Consider the following 21,561-nt stretch of genomic DNA (forward strand, 5'->3'; position numbering starts at 1 on the left):
GCCAAGGCATGTATTTGTTTTCATTATCAATGATGCAAATCTTGCTGCACAAACAGTAAATCCATTTTTGTACAATACATTTAGTGTATCAACAGATCCCAGAACATTGCTAAATTGTCATTTATCTGTGGCTAATGGCAATGAATATCCTGATGTACATTACACTCCAGAAGCTGATTTGACTCGAGTTTACAGAGATGTCCTCAAATATGTGCATGCAAACAATGAGTACAGTCAAGGAACTTTATTGAATGTCAACAATTTCAAAACACTATTCCCATTCTTGTATTTCGATTTAACAAAACAAAAAATGGATATCAAAGATGGTACCACAAAGCTGACATTCCACTATGAATTATCTGGCACAACTGCAACTGCATATTCAGTTTATGCATTGACATTATACGAGCAAGACGCGGAGCTCATTCAAAAAGATGGCAAACTATTGTTTCGATAATTAATGTAACGTTAGTTATATAGAAGATATGACAACTTATCATTCACATGGAGTAACACTATCAATTGGGCAAAAAGATAGACTAGCAAAAGCATTAAAAAACAATTCAGCAATAACAATAAGATTATCAAATTCTGAATTAACTGGACCGGATCAGCTGATGTTAACCAAAACACAAATAAATAGGCTGAAAAAGGCAATGCAAAACAAAACTGGAGCAGATATTAAAATAAGCAAAACACAGATACGAAAAGCTGTACAACAAGGAGGCAGTCTTTGGTCATCATTATTCAAAATTGGCACAAAATTACTACCAATGGCAACGAAAGCAGTTGGACCATTAGCTACTGGAGCACTTTCTGGGCTTGCAAATGTTGGAGTCAATAAAATATTTGGTGGTTTCCTCATTCCTCAAAATAAAATTGATCAATTAATAAAATACAAAGATTGGCTCACTGAAGCACAAAAGAAGCAAATTGTCAATGCAATACATACTGGTGGACAGATTGTAATTAAACCAACTAAGACACAATCAGGAGGTTTTTTGGGGACATTATTGGCTTCAATTGGCATTCCAATGGTTTTGAATGCATTAATGGGTAAAGGCTTGCAGGTGGATAGAAGTAGATCCAGAAGATCGGTCCCAGTTTTTGTTCCAAACACAACCAAAAAAGATGGTGGTTTGGTCCTACCACTTAATTATAGACCGCCTCCATTTTTCGGTACATGGGATCAGTATGGTAAAGGGAAAAAAAAAACCAAAAAAGGAAAAGGTCTGTTGTTAGGCAAAAACAGTCCATTCAAGGGGATTCCATTAATCGGAGACATTCTGTGAAATTCATAAATAAACCACTCAGTAACTTTGAACTCATTGACTGGGTCAAAAAACTCAAAATAAAACACTTCAGAGGCATTTACAGCAGAGATAATCTACCACAAAAGATGAAAAAAGATGAAGTTGGTATCATTAACCTGGATTCACAGATTGGACCAGGTACACATTGGGTTTCGTATCGAAACGGAGACAAATATGTAGAATATTTTGATAGTTTTGGGTTAATTATGCCAAAAGAAATTATGCAATTCATGTCAACAAGTGGCAAACGATTAATGTATTCAGGTGATGAAATCCAGGAAAGAGATTCAGTATTATGTGGCTATTGGTGTTTGTATTATTTATTTGAGAGACAAAAGGGTACAAGTATATTGAAAACAATCCACAATGCACATTTTGACATGAACAATCAAAGTGTCAATCATAATTTTATAATCCAATATTTTAAAAAAATTATCTAATTAGTTTGTATAATGGTTGATATAAGATATTGTGAAGAGTGTGATGAGTACACAGAATTTTCAGGAAAATTATGTTTATGGTGTACATTGGTAACAGATTCTGAGTCAGACTCTGATGATAATTAATCTAATATAGTGATATAAAATGGTCAAATCATATTGTGTTAAACAAAAGAAAGAAACTGAATGTATTGAGCCTGCAGGTTACAAGCAAGCCAAAAATGGTCGGCTCATGTTCTTCTGTACCTGTGCTGAATGTGGGATAACTAAAACCAAATTTGTTAAAAAACAGGGAAACTAAATAGCCCCTCTGAAGGGGGGGGCATAATGGATACTTTAGCATCAACTGGTGCTGATATGTTAATTCAACATGGTATTCCATGGTTGGGAAAGAAAGCGGTTGAAATGGGTCGATATTATGGTTCTGAAGCACTTAGAAACCCTAAATTGCAGAAAAAAGCTATTGATTATGCTATCTCTAAAGCAACACCTTTTGTTCAAAAGACTGGATCAGAGATGTTTGATAAATTATCAACCAAAGTAAGGCCAAAAAGAAGGTACAAAACTGACCGAAAAGAACTTGATGGTGGTAATTTAGATACAATTTTAGAACAATTTGGCACACCAGGTAAGGTTGCATCGAAGTCGATGGATGTTGTTGGAACATTAATTCCATCAACAAAGGAAGTCTTTGATAGATACAAATCCGGTGACATTGCCAAAAGTGCATTTAGCACAGATACTGGTATATTGTCGAGTCAATTTTGGTCTGGCAAGGCTGGAAAAAAGACATTAGAAAAATACAAAAATTATCCATGTGAAAGCATGGTAAAAATTGGGAGCAAATATCATAATACACCGAGTTGTGAAAGTTATAAATCCATTGGTTGGCATACACCAAATTGGGATGAATATGAAAAGGGAATCAAAGGACGACCCAAAAGCGGTGGATCAATTGATATACACAAAATGATTGGTAAGCTCCCAAAACCCAAAGCTGGGTGGGTATTACCTGGACACAAATACACTGGTCCATACAATGATTTGGAAAATCAAGTCAAATATAACCCCAAAACTGGACAAATATTGGAAATATACGATAAACCAACAGGCAAAACAGATGCAATAGCCATGCAACATGATGTTGATTATTCAGTTTGCAAAGATGATAAAAAATGTAAATTAAAAGCTGACAAAAAGATGGTAAAGTCATTGGATGCTGTTCCATATTCCGAACGACAATGGGGACATTGGTTGGCAAGAAATACAATAAATACAAAACAGAAACTGGGTCTTGGGGTTCCAAAAAACGTCAAAAGCCGTCGGGTAAAGAGGAAAACTGGCAAGAAGAATTAGCTAATGAGTTGCATAAACCCATAAGACGTAACTTTACTCGGCGGCGTGTTATTGTAAATAATATTGATGAAATATGGGCTGCTGATCTTGTTGAAATGCAACAATTCAGTAAATGGAATAAAGGTAATAGGTATCTTCTCACGACTATAGACGTTTTCAGCAAATACGGCTGGATTGTTCCATTAAAAGATAAAAAAGGTGAGACCATAACGAAAGCATTTGAAAGCATATTCAAAGAGGGTCGAAAACCAAAGTATCTGTGGACTGATAAAGGCTCAGAGTTCTACAACAAACATTTCAAAGACTTGCTCAATAAACATAACATTAAACTGTATTCGACTGAAAATGAAGAAAAGTCCTCAGTGGTGGAAAGGTGGAACCGAACGATTAAAAATAAAATGTGGAAACGATTCACTGCTCAAGGCAATACAATGTATCTGGATATTTTGCCTAAAATATTGAAGCAGTATAATAACACTAAACACAGTTCAATAAAAATGACACCGACAGAGGCATCTAAGAAAAAGAATGAAGGAACTGTTTACTTCAATCTATTTGGCAATTTGAAACCAGTATCAAACAAGCCAAAATTCCGAATTGGTGACAAGGTTCGAATATCAAAGTACAAAAGAAAAGTGTTCGATCGGGGTTATACACCCAATTTCACAGAAGAGGTCTTCATTATCGATAAAATACAATACACGAATCCGATCACATATAAACTGAGAGATCTCAATAATGAAGAAATTAAAGGTAGTTTTTATGAACCAGAATTATTGAAAGCTAATCAGGAGATATTCAGAATCGATAAAGTTATCAGGAGAGATTACAAGAAGAAACAAGCTTTGGTAAAGTGGAAAGGATACAGTGATACCTTCAATACTTGGATCCCAATCAAGGATTTAGTCGATGTGTAATCATTCTATCATACAGTGATACCTTTAATACTTGGATCCCAATCAAGGATTTAGTCGATGTGTAATCATTCTATCATACAGTCACGGTTTCACGAGTATTCGATAGCGAGTCGATTCAATAAAAAAATCTATTGTTAGATGCAAAATAAATGATATTCCTTACCTCAAAAAGCGTCTACAAACATCAGAACAATGAAAGTGGAAAAATAAATGTTCAAAAATCCCAAAACAGGAGCCATAAACATTAAAATACAACCTCTTCGCAAAATGGCAACAAAATGGCCGACACGTGTGTTAAACAAACTAGTGTCCAGTCCGCTTTGGGTTGTGTGCATGAAAGCGCATGCGTGTTAATCCAAATCAAGCAATATTACGCAATATACAGAAAAATAGCACCACAAGTGTAAAAATTTCAGAACTGAGTGTAATATATAGGTAATCGGGCCATTATTATATTAGTTCACAAACTTTGGTGAAGCTTTAGGGTGGTGTCAGCTGGCCCCTGACTGAAACCTGTTTAACGGCTTGTGCAGATGGTGAATTACTGAGTAGTGTGGGATGTCTTCCAGTGGACGGTACCTCCAGGGTGAGCCCGCTCAGGCCCTACTGGTTTACAGCGGGGTGCTCAGAGTTCTTTCCCGAACTCAACCTCCCTCTGTCCCAGAGGTAAACTGGGAAATGGACAGCCGCCTTGTCAGCGGCGGGAAAAAGACCTGGCTGGGGCCAGGCAAGTAAACAGCCAACCGAGCACCCCACGTTCAGGGTTTTTGTCCATTTTCGTGACAAGTCACACAACGTCACGCGTGACAGTAACGGCATCCAGTCACACAACAACCATAATGATTATTTTTTTATCCAAATTGGTGTTCAAAAATATTGTATTCATCATTCAAATCAGCGATTGATGAGTTGGTTGGATTTAATCGATGATTGTTTGTGAGTTTGGTGTCATTTATGAAAGTAAAAATTTAGCGTCTCCGTTGCAGGAGTTTTAGGTTTTAGGTCAAAAGCTAAATTTAGGTTTTAGGTCAAAAGCTAAATTTAGGTTTTTAGGTTTTTAGGTTTTTGACGTCTCCGTTGCAGGAGTTCATTGTTGAATTCAAAGGCTGAAATAGTATTTTATGTAGTTATTGGGGTGAGATAATGTGTGGTTTATGGCGTCTCCGTTGCAGGAGTCATTGTTGAATCAGATATGAATTCAGTGAAATTTTCAAAAGTGTGCCAAAAGCGGTAAATATCTAACTACTATATTCAGTGATGGGCAAGCGGAGTACTCTTTCTTGTTTTTAAGGTGGATTATAATGGAAGAAAAGAATAAAATAAAGCGATTATTAAAAGGGTTATACTTGCGTCATCATAACGAGTTTGGTTAAATGAAAGGAGTGACTTTATAAATCCACAATCCTCAGCTGAATACCAAGCACCTTGTAGCGTAATAGAAACCTTCAGGCCCTCCTTTAAAACCGATAAGGCCAATATCTTTTCTTGTATTTCGGAACGTTTCAGTGTAAACGCTGCTATTAAAATGTCTAAATTTAGCAGTAGGGAGCTTTGGGTAAACTTCGTCCTTATGTCAGATGATATTTCAAACGAGAGACTGTACTCTAAAATAAGAATGCGTTTGACTAGTTGCATTTGACATATTTTGACTTGGTTGAAATTTAACCCCAATGAGTTAAAAGCAGAGTGAGGCAGAAAACGTTGTAAATAGATAGTTGTTCATTTGTCTGGAATTGACCAATACATGCTATGTAAAATAACAGCAATATTCATAGGGTATCGGTGAAACACACTAAAACATTAGTATAAAGCATTTTATTTGCTGTCAACTGTGTGAATTGTTATTTGTCATTTGCATGGACCCCTAAAAATAAAAAAAAATTCCTGAATCTTCCTTTGCTGGCTTAGAGACAGCGTGATATGACCTCCTGTTGTTTGATTCAATTGATTTTACAAAAGAATTATAGAAGGAGAAGAAATGATCGGTTACATTAGAGCAAAGGAACACATCGTCAAGCAGTATTGAAAGGCATTTCTGGAAAGGTTACTTTGTTTCTAAGTCAACCACCCAATCTTTGTAAGTTTCCGCCGAAGCAATTTTAATTTGAATAGTCTTCGTTTGCTTTTACTTAATAGCGAATGAAATGGTTGCATTACTACTAGCTAGATTTGTCTTACTCTATAGAGAAAAAGGTGGAGTTTCATAGCATTCTTTTGTAAACTGAAGAAAACATAAAAAAATGAAATCACCCACGATTTTGGTGTAAAGCAAACAGGCACACACAGCCCTCCTTCTACTGACATTTCAGAAAGGCTGTGGGAGCTCTAAATCAGTTTGTTAAATCCGGCAAGGAAAATGTGTCCGTATACCCAATTCGTTATTTCATTCAAAATTAACAGATAATTTCAAAGCATCACGACAATTATTTTTAAATAAGGACGAGTGTTGACTGCAACTTCTTGGAAACGGATGACTAAAATGACAACCGCACAATGTTTGTAAAGCATCACGATTATTTCAAAAAGGGCGAGTGTTGACTGCAACTTCTTGGAAACTCGGGATCAGTGAAATAACAACCACACAATGTTTGTAAAGCATCACGATAATTATTTCAAAAAGGGCGAGTGGTGACTGCAACTTCTTGGAAACGGATCAGTAAAATGACAAACTTGAGTGATTAATAGCGTTTTCCCCGCCCAGTGTTTATGTTATTTCCTTCGTCGCACTATACTGCCTGATATCAGTTTGTGTTTAGGAGTTCCAAGGTGCTGACTGAAGGTGAGTGCTACAACTGGGTCTCGATTTATCCCTAAACAATTGTAAAACAAAATTCTAGACCTGGGTAAGATTTGCGCGCTTTTCCGTAAGAACAGAGCATTAATAGTCTGCTGAATGGATCTCCCGCTTTTCAGATCAGAGCATAACAGTATCGCAAATATACGATCCTTTAGAAAAATATGTATCTCTCAAAATTTTAGTCACTTTTCACAAACTTCATAGGCTCGCTTTTATCGATAGGGATTCCTGGCCCGTTCTCCGACTCTCGATCAGTTTTTTGCAAGTCCTGGTGAAAGAAAGGGTTGATTTCTCGAAGTATCAGTACGAATTCACCGAGCAATTCAGCTAGTTTGTTCTCACCATATTCTCACCGGCTGGGAAATAGGATCTCTTTTGATTTGTGTGCATGAATTTCACGAAGAAAATAAACGTTACAAAATGGTAAAGGATTATGTTGTATACCGTTGTTTTCACACACTCTCGTCGTGCTACGTTTTCGTTATTTTAGTGACTTTTCTTAAGAACACGAATGTGGAACCAGGGTACAGTCAAACTACATCGAGCATGACCAGTACTTACTTTTTAAATTTGAAAGGGTTTTGAACTGATTTGAATGTAAGTTTGAAACATTGCTGGGAAGATGTCAAAGTTCTCGTAAAAGTATTCCACCCTCTATACCATAAAGCAATAATCATCTAGAGTAATGCTCGTTAAGAATTTTAAACGTTGTCAAGGAAAGAACTGAAAACTTTAAAAATGAACCTATACTAACAAAGAATATTGTCAATGTGGAATAAGGTGCTCTTAATTTGTAGCTGTAACTTCCTTTAAATTAGAAAAACTGTTTACCATGCCAATCAAGATCTCGTAAAAATTCATGAGCAAAGATCGTAAAGAAAAACATTATTGACGGAAACATTAAACTAATGGTTCAGTTTTAACCCTACTGTTGCACAGAAACTAGTATTGATGATCTTTGGTTGTGCATGGCTAGAATGGAAATGGGTTTTACTTTGAAAATATTCGTCACTTTCCCACGTTCTTCCTACGTATTTAGGAGAAATAGCGTAAAATTGATAAATGTTTAGTGTTCTTCCTCGGATATATCACTTAATATTTTCCTCCTCATGTTAAATCGTAATGTTCTTCAGTCATTTCGAGCAGTTTTGACCTAAATGAAGCAAAATCACCGTGACAGTGCTCCCTTTAAACTTAATCTGAGGTAAAACACATCTTAAACACATTTGATCATCTCGTCATACGATACTTATGCACTTTACAAATTTATAATTTATTATTGTATAGGTTTACCAAAAGGTCGAGGCAGCAGAAAAAAATCGTAATTTTTAAGAAGATTACGACACTTGCCAATAGATGAAATTAAACTATGGGGCGGAAAGGGGGTGTGGATGTGGGATCGCGTAATTTATGCATTTTGGGCAAACCGTATATTCTGGCCGGTTGGGACCCATTGGGATAGACGCTGTCATTCTCCAATTTGCCTTGTTTTCTCAGATCCTGCGAATCCATTGAAGCCTACCTTCACGAGTAAGGGTAGGGTCTTTACTAATAGGTTTAAACTTGGAGGAATCGTTGATTATACTATACACAAACTATACACATGGGGCATAGGGAAATCACTTAGGGCGATGTTTTTTGAAAGACAGATTTACCCATCACCAAACGGTTCACTTCGATCAACATCTGTTTGCAATGCATTGATCGCCTCAAAAAGTCGGATTAAATTCTGAAGAAATACTAAAGTTTTCTTCGGTATTTTATTACCTTAAACGCATTAAAACTAAGTGACATGGGAAATTAATCCCTTTTGTTTTTGAGGAGAAGAAAAACGTCGTTAAGAGAGCGAAAGAAAGGCAATAGCATTTCATGAATTTGGAAAAAAAGTAAACTGTTCTAGCTTGACACTTTCTGCGACTTAAGATAAATGGTCTAAATGGCTTATTTCAGCTAAATGGCGGAAATGGCCTATTTATAAGGTAATTGTGCGATTTGCTGTTTGTAGGGTTTGAAAGTACTTTATTGTATAGACGAGGATTAAATCTGTCTCAGCCTAATTTTCTTTTATTAAAACGATTCTTCTTTAAATAAATGTCTTCTTTTTTCTGCCCACACGGAAAAGTTTTAAGGAAACGTACATCTAAGCCAAATTAAGAAAAGTTCTACTTTAATTACCCACTACAATAGTTGTAGCTTTTAATTAGCACCGTTACTTGATCATTTGAGGATTGGCTCCCTTGCCGTACACAACTCAAAGAAATTAAGGTAAGATCTAACACAGGGATCTGCTGCGCTAGATTTATTTAATAATTTTGCTTTGTACCTCGAGCCCATGTCTAAGGTTTCTACGATCATCATCTTCGTATATGTAGTTCATACAGTGTTAATAGTATTAAAGAAAATTACAGTGCCGCATTTTTCTTTGCTAACGTCAAGTTAAGCGATAAAATAGTACTTCACATTATTTCGGTGTAACTCAAGCCGTCAACTTGCCTTACGACCGTCCACACTAAGCATCGCGCTGATTTAGTTGTCGTCATTTATAGTGCACCTGATAGCGGCAAACGACGCACTTGTTAAAGCAGGTGTCCCGGTGTAAATCTGATACCAAAATTAAAAGATGTCTGTGATATTGTTGGTCATTCATGCGGTGTTTTGAAAAAGTCAAAGTTTAGTACAAACCGCAATCAGTTTGTTGGAAGCCTTTTCATCGGATCTACACCTTGCCTCCAAGTTTACAAAGCTCTGCCGATCAACTCGAGAATCCGATTCCGTAACCAAAACCATGGAACCCTGTTTAAGGGTTTAAAAACTGCACGGGTTTTGACGTGCAAAATAATTTGGCGGATAAAGAATGACTAGAGAAATTATTTTAAGAAGAGTAGATAACCCAATTTGCAAAAAAACGCAGTATAGGTTTAGGGATATTTACAACCTTAATATTTCAGGTGTTCTAGTGATAAGGGACCACTTTCCTCTAAACTATATATTGAAATAAACTTTAGGGTTGAGAGATAACTCTCCTCTTGGCTGTAGGGATAATGGATAACAGTCCTCTATGATGTAGGGATATGGGATAACTCTAATAAGGCATGACTCCCCTCTAAACTGCAGAATAGGAGATAACTCTACTATCGTCATTTGGGAGCGACGTTTTGTAAAGACGGTTTAAGTTACCCATCACCAAACGGTTCATTTCGGTCAATATCTGATCGCGAAATATTAAATTCTGAAGAAATAGTAAAGCTTTCTTTTGGGCTTTATTACCCGAAGCTTGTTTGAAATAATTAAGTGACATGGAAAATAAATCTCTTTGTTTTTAAGTGAAGAAAAATGTCGTTAAGAGAGCGAAAGGAGGCCAGCTAGTATCTTCAGAAAGGCTGAAAGCAGTTCCTTTTTAAAATTTTGGGACAAAAAGTGATCTGTTCCTTGAAATTTTCCTCTGCGACTTTTAAAGTCTTTCGCTCCCTTCAACACCTACAGCAAATTTTAATCGTCTGAAAATTACCAATTCCATTCCTATATATGGAAAGCTCTTAAAGCTTGGAAATAGGGTAAATGTTTCACGTTTATAAAAGTATCCTCGTTGATTCTCTTTTTATAATCTCTGTCATATCTTCAAAACTGAATAGGTAAAACAGTGTAAAATAAAGGCAGATATCGTCCAATTGAAAAAGTCTTCCGTAAGCCAAGTACTGTTTTCTTTCCCTCCTACCAGCTTTAGATTAGCACTGGATGTAAAGTAATGTTCCCATTAAGCATTCCCACTAGAGCTAATATGGAATATCCTCTAGTCTAACTCCCGCAAGAAACATGGAAAGAATTCCAATCGATGAGCTGCTGTGAATTCCAAAATCGCATAACTCGATCGTAAAAACCATGCGTTCCGTTGATTTCTCAGTTGTACAAGGGAGCGATGTTCTAGAAATTTGGCCTGTTTCGCTTTGCTGTTACTCTGTTGATGTACCTTAGTGACTGCTACGTGTTACAAATGAGGCACACTTGTTTAACAGAGACCATTGAAACTAAATTTGTATTTGAAGGGGTCCTGGTCTGAGATGATTTTATTTGTTGACATCTGGCCTAAAGAAAACGTTGTAATTAACGTGATTTTTCACCTTTAAAAGTTTCTTTGTCTGTGTGTTTTGGCCGAGAGTCTAAACTTCTGCTTCATATACAGCGCCCAAGTGGACGCTCGGTGATATATGACGGCGTCCTAGTCATAATGTGAATCAAAGTTGAAACGGACCGTGTAAGCCGTGATTACCCGGAAAATGTCTGGTCCATGGACTTTCAATGTATTAGATAATAAATAACAATAACAGCATTTAGAGAGGGTAGCACCGAGGTAACTCGACCTTAATTTGAGTAAACTTTAAGAGTTGGATTTTGTGGAGGAAGGAAGACCGGAGTGCGGAGAAAAAAGTCTCGGAGTGGAAACGAGACTTAACAAGGTACAAACTGAACCTGTGATCGATTCCCGGCGTTGGCGCCATATGCCCGCCACTAAATTAATAAAACAGTATAAATTAGATGCAGATATTGCTCCTGACACAGCCTTTCTTGTTAAGGAGCTGTTTTTTCTCTTAGTGTCAGCTATATATTAGTGCTGAATGTACAGTAATGTTTCCTTCAAGTTTTCCCATAATAGATAATATCAATGGAAAATCCTCAAGTCTACATCCCAGCAGAAACGTGGAAGGAATTCCAACCGATGCACTGCTTTTGATTCCAACCTCGCAAATAAAATAATATAGAAACAAGCCAAGTGACTGAGAGCCGATGATTTTGTGACTTCGTAATATACTCAGCGAGAGGAAGTGATGGAAGTGGAATATGTGAAACACATATATAAAATTATTTGTACTACGGATAAAATAATTAATAAGTGAAAAATCATCTTTGCTTTGTACGCAACACAAGTAGTCGACGACTTAGTCATTACGATTCATCTTAGTACAGATCATTTCGTAATTAATTAATTATTGTAAGTCCGTAGGGCATTTCGTATTAGTAGCCTTTTCATAATATATACTAGACATTGCTTTTATCCGAGAGTCATTTTATTTGTTTGAGCCTCCAGTGTTTGCAAATTTAGAAGGTAAGTTGACTCTTTGTTAACAAACGTTAATGCTATCATAACTCCAGTCAATCTTAAAGGTTAACGAAATGGGAGAGTCGATGAATCACCGTTTAGTCTATGCAATATAATTATCAAAATCTTCTTTAATTCATGTGCTCTTCGCGCTAACAGTTTTGTTTTGGATTCGAGAATTAGTTCTTTGGTGCTTCGTACGCTCTAACTAGAATAATCTCACAAAGAAGCGAAACCTTTACCAAACAACTGATCGGTTTTTTTCTCTACGTATTTAGTCTTCCGCTCTCTTCAATTTTGTTAATTTTTATTGTTTAAATTTCAAGTCGTGTACTTGCAGTTGGGAATCCTTCCTCGATGGAGGGCCAGACTGCTAACATCTTAAATTTGCGAACGGGACCTCTGGGCGTGATGCTCAAGGAGTTTGCCTATGAATTCTGAAGGTCTCTGAAGAGTCTCTTGGCCGAGACGAAACGCCGCGTCAGACTAGCCCCAAACATTTGACAAGTATTTGACAATTTTTCTAATTAATAAATCCCGATAATAGCGAAAGTAGCGACTCCCTGAAGGTAACGTCAAAACTTTGTGGCTTCTAATATTTCCCAAAAATGCAAGTAAATCCACGTCTCATCAGGACTCTACCCTTAATATAACAACAATGCTTTTATCTATAAGTCATTTTACTTGCATGGTCTTCTAGTGGTAAGAAATCCAGAAGGCAAGTTCAATATCTGTTGAGCATCGTTATCTTAACTTCGGGTCTATTTTAAAGATTAACGAAATGGGAAAGTCCTGAGATCACCGTCTATTTCTATATAATCTGCTTATCACTTTCCTTTTGTGCTAACACTTTCTTTTTGCAGTCGAAAATAAGCTGTATTATGCTTTCCCATATCCAAGCTACAATAAACCCACGAAGATGTTTCTCGGGAGATCAGCGCCCTAGTCTGCGAACGCGTTGAATAAGTATTTTAATCTCTAGCAAGTAATGCCTGAAAAATTTCGTACCGGGCCAGTTTTGAATTGTAATTTCTTGTCTTGATTAGTATTCCGCTTTTGTGGCAGTGACTCTTCTATGTCTGCATGGATCTAATTTCAGTCATATGCCTTTCAAAATACTTTGAGCTTATTAAATTTTATCGCTGAATTGAGTATAGGAGCAGTTATTTCAATCAAATGTTTCACGTTCTCTACATGTAAAACCGCCCTCAGTTTACAGTGGAAACTCGATCTAAACTCGGACAGAAATTCCTGCTTTCTCAGCAAATCCCCACTGAGGAGTTTCTCCCACTCCGCATCCTCATAGGTCAAGTTACTCTCCCTTTCTGCTTTCTCCCTTTTGCTTTCTCTCTCTTTTTTTCATACTGTTAACGTACGCACGGTGATGCTGCATGTTTTTCTCAACCAGAGTCAAGTGATCAGAGTCAGAGTCAGAGTCATCTTCAGAGTCATCTTCAGACTCATCTTGACTCTGAAGATGACTTCCGCTCAGGTTGTCGAAACGTCAGTCAAAGTCACCACAAACAGTCCTTCTCAGGACTACACTCACCCGGATGATCATAATTTACGTACTTATGACATGACTCCTGGGTTCAAACCATTTACAACATTACAATTTAGTGATCATGTAAATGAAGCATGTACTTGATCTTCCAGAGTAAAAATTGTCTTTCTTGTATACTTATTAAGATCACTTCAAACTAGTCTGGTTTGATGAAGAACATTAGTGGTATAAGTTAACTCCCCTTTTTGTTTATTCTTAAACAGATATTGTTTCTCGCTAAACATGGTGCATCTGAAGGTGTTCTGCGCCATACTCATCAGCGCTTTCTTTATCGCAAGTGCACTGAAGCTGAAGTGTGATGGGCCTAAAAAACCTCCCCGCTTTCCGTTAAAAGCCCAACAGCATGAGTGCTCCTGTCTGCCCAAAAGAGCTGGTCAGTTGAAATATGAGAACGGTGAACTACTTGTCTGTACCGGAAGTGAATGGGAAGCATTGCAGTACAAACTTCCAGAAGGCTCAATATCAAATCCGGGTTATTCTTGTAAAGATATCAAGGACAACAACCCAAGTCAAACGCAAAATGGCGTTTACTGGATCGCATTGGAAGGTAAAATGATATCGTAAAGTTCCTAAACTAACCCCAATCTAACCTAAAGGTTTAAGCGTTGTGGTTAGGGTTTAGTTACTAAAAGAGCTTTGAAACTAACGACAGCCCAAAAAAAGGCCGAAAAACAGAGTAAATTTACCTTTTAACGAAAAAAATGTGGGTACCTAGGGGAGGCGTTAATATATAAAGCCATTCCCCTCCGCCCCCTTCATCCTTGAAAGCAGTAACCAAATGGGTACCAGATCCGGAGTGATCGAGAATTTGTAGAATCTGGGGCAGTGAAATGTGTAAATGCAGACATGTCAGATGCCACAAGCACTTTAATTAACTCAGTAAAACGATTCTTTGTCGCTTTTGAGCCGTCGTACGTTAGAATGCATGGTAATGTCCCGGTTACAAGAAAATTGGGCGGCTGATGACAGGCGATTCTATTAAATAATAGCTATGGCAACACTCTCGAATCTGATCGATTAACAGCTGCCATGATAGTGTACGCGTCACGCTTGTGTAATAACAAGAAAGTTTCAGTTAAATTGGTTGACAATGGTTTTCCAGGACTTTTAATTCCCTACAGTTATAATTGGATCGATCATTACCACCACTCTTTATCAGAAGATACTACAACAACAATATCAAACAAAATGTCCCAACATGACGTCTGAAGGCGTTCACGCAGGATATTTTGGTCGATGTAAGCATTAACTTTGAATGTATGGATAAACAAAGTCACAATCCTTCATGGTTCACTTAAGAACTTAAGCATACACTGCAGATTTTGAGAATGATGTATTAATCAGTGACTGACACAGGCATAACTAAACCGAACCTAAGACCTTCCGATTACTAGCTCGGACCCTCTACGACTGAACTTAATACAGGAGGCTTATGGGAGCTTACGCCATTAAAGGAGTTCCATGGGACAAACATCCTGCATACTGCTGGGATATGAATGTCAATGTGTGGCATATGCGCAATGGAACAAATGCGGTGGTATATTTTAATCATGCATGAATGAATTGAATGAATTACCTGCAGAGTTATTTCGCTGTCCATCTTTTAAGATTACTTAGTTACCACGTTTCATTAATGAAAAAAAAAAAAGACAAACAAAGCTTTCCTAAATGAAAAATTTACTCAGATAAGGTTTAAATTACATCTAAAAAAAGCGAACGCGTACAATTTTCAGTTACCCAAGCGATTTGAAAGAATTGCGAGATAAATTTGAAAAAATATATTATTGACCAGTGTGGAGCACGTTTTTCAAAACTTCAGCGAAAACGAAGAATCGGTAAATATCAATAGTAAAAATTGACAATGAAATCTTTAATTTTTGTAAGATGGATTCCTAGCAGCGCTCAAGCATTTTCGACAAAGTCTGCAGCGCTGTTGACGATTTGAGGTTATGATATTTTTCTAGTCGTTTTGACCTGCCTCGATCTTCCATCCATTTAAAGCCGTAAAGTATACAATTTCTACCGTTCAAACTGTTGAGGACATCTTAGAACTTATTCTTCGATTTACTGCTTCAAAAAGGTTTGCTTTCTTTCCGAAAATGGCATATTAGAGTCTTAAAACGTGAATAACAGGGCCGGCATTTTAACTTAGATATTAACAAAAGCCTTCCTTCCTAGGCCCCACTAAGAACTATAAATATACGCGCAGAATGTAATGGATTCTGATTGGGCCTTGTTTGCTGTAGACAACTGGAACAATATAGGACAAAAATATCCCTTCTGGGGGGAAGAGGGTTTAATCCAGGTTTAATGAATTAATTAATTAAAATAAATTACAATTTGTGACTACGAGGAAGGAAAAAAAAAACAAGAAATTGGACCAAAATCTCAACGCGGTCTGGCATGGGCATCCCGAGTAATTATTGGAGAACAAGTTGCAGTTGTTTTCTCAGCTATTTAGGTTACCATAGCAACATATATAACTTTTTTTTAACAGGCCCAAATCTTGCATTAATGAGCATACCAACTCAAAAAAACAAGCTTGGTGACCACAATTATTTTCTTTTGTCGAATTGTAAACAGCATGTCAGGGCGCAGCTTTTTGCAATGTTTTAAAACAAATCAGTTGTAGAAAGGGGTTCAGGACCACCTTAAATTTTCTCCCTCCATTTGTTTGATAATATTACTGAAGTATCTTCTGATGAAGAGTGGCACAAATAATAAAAGAAACTTTAATTAAATGAAATGGCTGGAAACCGTTGTAAGCCATCCTAAATACGAGGGCTGTAAGACCCTTGAGTTACCTTCTTTCCTCGTGAAACTCAATAAATGTTGTCTTTTTTCACCAAAAAATTTCGTTAATTTTTAGTTTTAGCCAATTTACCTATCAATACCTCACTCACTCAATCACTCACTTACTCACTCACAGGGTACGATAACATTAGAAATGAGCTGCATTCTATCGTTTCAACACACGGTTCTTTTTTTTCAAAAACCTAAATGATGAGGATAAGATACAGTATTTACTTACCCTAGAAAATGAAACCACTTCGAAAATAGTCGGTAAATACACATATTTAATGTTTCAGAAGAGAAAAGACATCCTAAATTCAAAATATAATTAAATATAATAGTTCTATACCAATTCAAGAGACTATGAGGTAAAAGAGCGAATCCCTGTGCCCGTGATAATTACTTTCAATCTTTTTTTAGTTCGCGCCATGCTATTTTGGGAAATTATAATCCGCCATTGAGTTTAAAAATAAATGACGTCACTCTAACTGACCAATAAGAGTCGACATTAAAATAGCAACGCAAACAAAAATAGATTTAAAAACATTTGTTATAGGAAGAGGGGCATGTATGGGGGATTCGCTCTCTTACCTCATAGTCTCTTGACCAATTGTATTACAAGTTATTGTATGATCTTTTAGTTAATTAGTTATTCTAGTAGATATCAAAACCTTTATTGTAACAAGACCAATTCCTCCCTTTGGAGAGTAAGGCGCAATAAAGATTTACTGTTACTGTTACTCACTCACTTACTCACTCACTTATATACTTTCAGACTCGTAACTTAGCAAAAGAGTCATTCAATTTTACTATCGATAAGATGTGCAACTGAACTTAGAGATACTTTTCTTACTTTTTTAACAGGCAGCAATGCAGCATTTCCTGTTTACTGCGATATGTCGGCAGGAGGTCAGACAATATATCTATAGCTATACGTAAATTAAAAGTAACTCGCTTATTAATCGGTAAAGGTCACTCAAAACCAGAGGTTGTCCCCCTTATATAAACTATATAGGTATTTGCTGCGTCAAGGTATTTGGTTTTAGAGACTTCTTGGTCTAAAATAGGGTATAGATTTTAACCATTCTGGACTGAAGGCCCTGAAAAGGGATATGGATTTTACGGAAACGGGTGTTAAAATTTAAAAAAGCGATCTCTGGCTAAAATTATTAAAAAACTACGAGCTTTCGACTGCCCGAACTGCAGTCTTCGACGGGTAAAATGAGTGATGAGAAAGCGCTGAGAAAAATTTTTTTTTACAAAAAATGTGAATTGCGAAATAATAAAAATGTAAATAGTTATGAATGTTTGTTAAAAAGAATGTTGTATTGTCCAGGTAACGGGCAAGAATTGTCATCTGCGTTAGGTGTCACTTTGGTATGCCACGCTTCTAATGTTTTTCTGGTTCTGAAGGTGCCTTTGTCAATAATTGACGCGTTTTCAAAATCAATGACATGGTTGTTGGACCAGGCGTGATTAACAATTTTAGAACCTTTGGCCGCAGTTTTGGTATTCCTCAAATGTTCTTTTTTTCGGGTATTAAAAGCTCTGCCGGTTTCCCCAATGTAACACTACGAACAATTTGTACAGGGAATTTTATACACGACATTGGTCTGCGATTCCATGGAAGATCGAAATTTCGGAGCTGGGAACTGTTGTTGTAGTGTGGTGAATGGTTTGTTTACAACTGTGACATCGTGTTTTTCGAGGATACGTGTCAAAGGTTGCGTGATTCGGTTGGTTCGACCATCTTAAAAAACATTCCAACAAGTTCCTCTGGGGATACATTTGTTGTTGAGGTTCGGGTTTTTTTAGCCTGTATGTTTTGGATAAACTTAGGTGGATAACCGTTGGACTCCAGAGCTGCATGAACATAATTAAGTTCCCGCTTTTTTCCTTCGGAGGAATTGGGTAGATTTAGGGCTCTGTGCAGAAGAGTTGAAGGATAAAATGTACTCCAACTAATAGATTTTATCCGCTGCATATCGATAAAGTTAACCGCTGTTTGAACAACTGGGGCCAGGTCTAAAAAAAAGGTACCGGAGAATTGCATATTCTGATCTGAAATAGAGTCAAGTCTTGAGGAAAGGAGCCCAACAACCCAACCGAAAATTCTGAGAATTACCACCCCCCACGCCCTTCCCCCCCCCCCCCCCCCTTCCCTCCTCCTCTCCTCCGGGGCAAATAGCTGTGTGATCTGTGTGATCGGCAAAGAAAGAACAACGATTGATTGATTTGTTGATTGATTGATTGATTGATTGATTGATTGATTGATTGATTGATTGACTGACTGACTGACTGACTGACTGACTGACTGACTGACTGACTGACTGATTGACTGACCGATTGATTGATTGATTGATTGATTGATTGATTGATTGATTGATTGATTGATTGAGACTATCCAGTTTTAGGCGCTTCGAGTTGATCGGTATATTACGTCATTACTTTGCCGTAATCTCATTGTTTAAAATTAACCTCTAGGTTGGACCATGGTTTTTAAGGCTGTAAGTGGTGTTCAAAGGGATGCGTATACCACTTACAGCTCCAGTTCCACGTACTCCGAGATGGAATATGACGCTCTTGATGTTTCAAACAAATATTTCGACATGTACAAGAACAGGATTGTTTTAAACTGGGAAAACTTCGGTCCCTCTAAGGTAAAAAATGTCACTTGCACTAAGTCCGACTAGAGGGTTTTATAATGATTTTCAATGCCTTTGTTATAATTTCCTGCCGTTTGATGAGTGCTCATGGCCTCCAGTGACCATTTACGAGAGAATAAGATGTATATTTCAATTCATTATTTTGGCTCAGAGTGAAAATAAATTTTGACAAAACACAGGCACAGAAGGGTGAAATTGAGTAACTGACTCTAGGTCACATTGAGCCACGCTTCGAAACAAAATACAGGTAAACTTGGAGCAACAAGTTAACAAGTTAACATGATAATCCTCCGGCGTGGATACAATGTCTTCCAGCTTTCGAGCTGGCCATTGTCTAGATAATCAAAGTTATAAAAGATCATTAAGCTGACTGCGATAAGGATTGCCAGATGGCGAGAAAGCAGACTGAAAATTTTATGTCTAGAGATTATAAGCCTTTCGTTTAGGTGCGCAAACACTTGAGATGTTTTGCTGTTTCTATAGGAGAACTATTAACATACGAACAAACCACAGTTATGTGTTTGATTTTCAAAGGCCAAAGTTGTCCTTTATGAGAAAGGGAAGGCCGTCAAGGAGCTGGAGTTCAATGCCAATGGAACGGACAAATTCAATTGGTTCACAGTGGACAAACTGGTTAAAACACCCTGGCACGACATTCAAACTGAACAGAGGAATCACTTCTCGATCCAAGGTGATGACGGGGCAAAACGCCGCTTTTTTATAAATAGGTCCTATGGACTTTGCCCTAAAGACGCAGGGTGGATGGTAATAGCCGGAGGTGACTGCGGATGGGAAACACACTTTAACCCCAAAAATCGTGCCATCCTGTACAGCACGCTTTCTACCTATACAACCTGGAGCCATCACGGTGAGTAAAACAACGTTCAATAGGGAGACCCAACGGGAACACATAAGAAAAATTCTAAAATGATGTTGACTTCTGTGTTCCCAGATTGTCTCTTGCCCTTTTACACCGCATTAAACGCACATTTTTGTAAACTAATGCAGATTGATCTGTTTGGATGCTTAAGCTGTTAAAAGTTTTAAGAAACGGTTTTATGCTTATCCATCTTCTGAGACCCAGGGGCAGTTAGTCGGATGGAAGGGATTTTCGTGGGTGAAAGTTTGCTGTAAGAACGGGAGATCCCCTGGGTAATTACTCTTACCGAACCTGTTCCAGAAGCATTTGAATTCCTCGCTTTTGATTGCCCAGAAATAATTTTTCTGGCCAATCAGCGAAGAGTACCAGCCGGGCGACTCTGGTGCCTTCTTACACGAAGTTGTTTTCCCCATCGATCGCCACAGTTGCGTGGACCGTTCAACGAGAGATTCTCGACAAGAGTTTCAGACAAAAATTCAGCGCGTTGAACGGCCCACGCACTTGTGGCGATCGATGAGGAAAACAACTTTGTGTAAGAAGGCAGCAGAGTCGCCCGGCTGGTCCTCTTCGCTGATTATATTTTTCTGGCCAATCAAAAGCGGAGAATTTACATGCTTTTGGAACAGGTTCGGTAAGAGTAATTGCTCAGGGGCTCTCCCGTTCTTACAATAAACTTTTGCCCACGAAAATCTTTCAACCCGACTAACTGCCCCTGGGCCTCCGAGGATGATACTTATCAAGATCACCGTTGACTGGGACTGAAGAAGTGTTTGTGCCATGTACAAATCGTAACATTAAACCAAGGAGAATTTTTACTTTCTTCTTCTCTTGCCTTAACACTTTTTATGTCTTTCGCTACAGGTAATGTCCGGGTTGCAGACGTTTTGGCTGTTTACGTTCGTTGAGGCAACAAGACAGCCACCACCTGACCAGAGCGAATTACGACGTTTTGAGGCTGTAGACTGTAGTTCACATCATGTAAACGGGTGTTTCTAGTATCTTGGTTTGATATAGATTTAATGTTAATGATTGATGTTCTACCTCACTTAAAATAAAGCATTTGAAAAGCAGAATAGCCATTTCGATTCTTCTTCTGTTCAACTCTTCAGGTCTGTTTACACAGGTGACTTCTAAAAACATTTAGCGTCGATTATAAATCCGATTTGTCTTGTTATTTCGCATAGATGTGAGTGCAATCTTGATTGGACTGAGCCTGCTGCATCAGACGCATCTTACGCATTTTGTCTCACACGCCGGAAAAGAACGTTGGCGTGCCCTTCATAAGCGATTTCCGTGACATCATACGTTAGGTTTTCGTAAACAAGGACGACCGTGTCAACAAAAACGTAACTTACAGTGCTGCGAACTCAACCGGGGCCACCGAAAAAACCGACACTTTGAAATCTCGTTTTTGATTGGTTTACAAACTACCAAAGCCAGACTCCTTTGTTGATAACGTGACCTGTGATTGGCTGATCATTGTTGGGTGGCCCCAGTTGAGTTCGTTACACTGTAAAAATTCGCGTTTTCTATCTGAATAACTTCTTGACGATACCAACACATTTAGTTTAGGAATATGGCCTAACTATCCTGGAGCCAGATTAACGAAGTCCTCATAAGTTAAGATACATGTCTTTTAAAAGTATTGTTTTCAACAATACGGTATTGCTATGCCAGCAATAGACTTTTGTTAAGAAACAATACTAGGATACATCTTAACTTAGAAAGGCTCCTTGAATC

The 21,561-nt window shown here is 37.7% G+C and overlaps 1 protein-coding gene across 1 annotated transcript; it reads left to right on the forward strand.

The window, feature by feature from the left end:
- The first annotated feature begins 13,704 nt into the window (after window positions 1–13,704).
- LOC146466264 (uncharacterized) lies at window positions 13,705–20,885 on the forward strand. Its single transcript, XM_085127595.1, has 5 exons — window positions 13,705–14,029; window positions 17,140–17,184; window positions 18,760–18,935; window positions 19,476–19,809; window positions 20,683–20,885. The coding sequence occupies exons 1-5, from the start codon at window positions 13,705–13,707 to the stop codon at window positions 20,724–20,726; spliced, it is 924 nt and encodes a 307-aa protein (XP_084983721.1). The 3' UTR covers window positions 20,727–20,885.
- Window positions 20,886–21,561: the final 676 nt, after the last annotated feature.

Source organism: Pavona decussata, unplaced genomic scaffold (assembly GCF_977016875.1).
Source record: "Pavona decussata unplaced genomic scaffold, jaPavDecu1.1 SCAFFOLD_149, whole genome shotgun sequence".
Taxonomy (NCBI): Eukaryota; Metazoa; Cnidaria; class Anthozoa; order Scleractinia; family Agariciidae; genus Pavona; species Pavona decussata.

Bases quoted from the DNA above. Each gene is read 5' to 3' on its own strand.
- LOC146466264 (XM_085127595.1), top strand. From the start codon at position 13,705: ATGGTGCATCTGAAGGTGTTCTGCGCCATACTCATCAGCGCTTTCTTT. The intron at 17,185-18,759 runs GTCAGACAATAT...ATTAACCTCTAG, and splicing joins CTGCGATATGTCGGCAGGAG to GTTGGACCATGGTTTTTAAG. The intron at 18,936-19,475 runs GTAAAAAATGTC...TGATTTTCAAAG, and splicing joins AAAACTTCGGTCCCTCTAAG to GCCAAAGTTGTCCTTTATGA.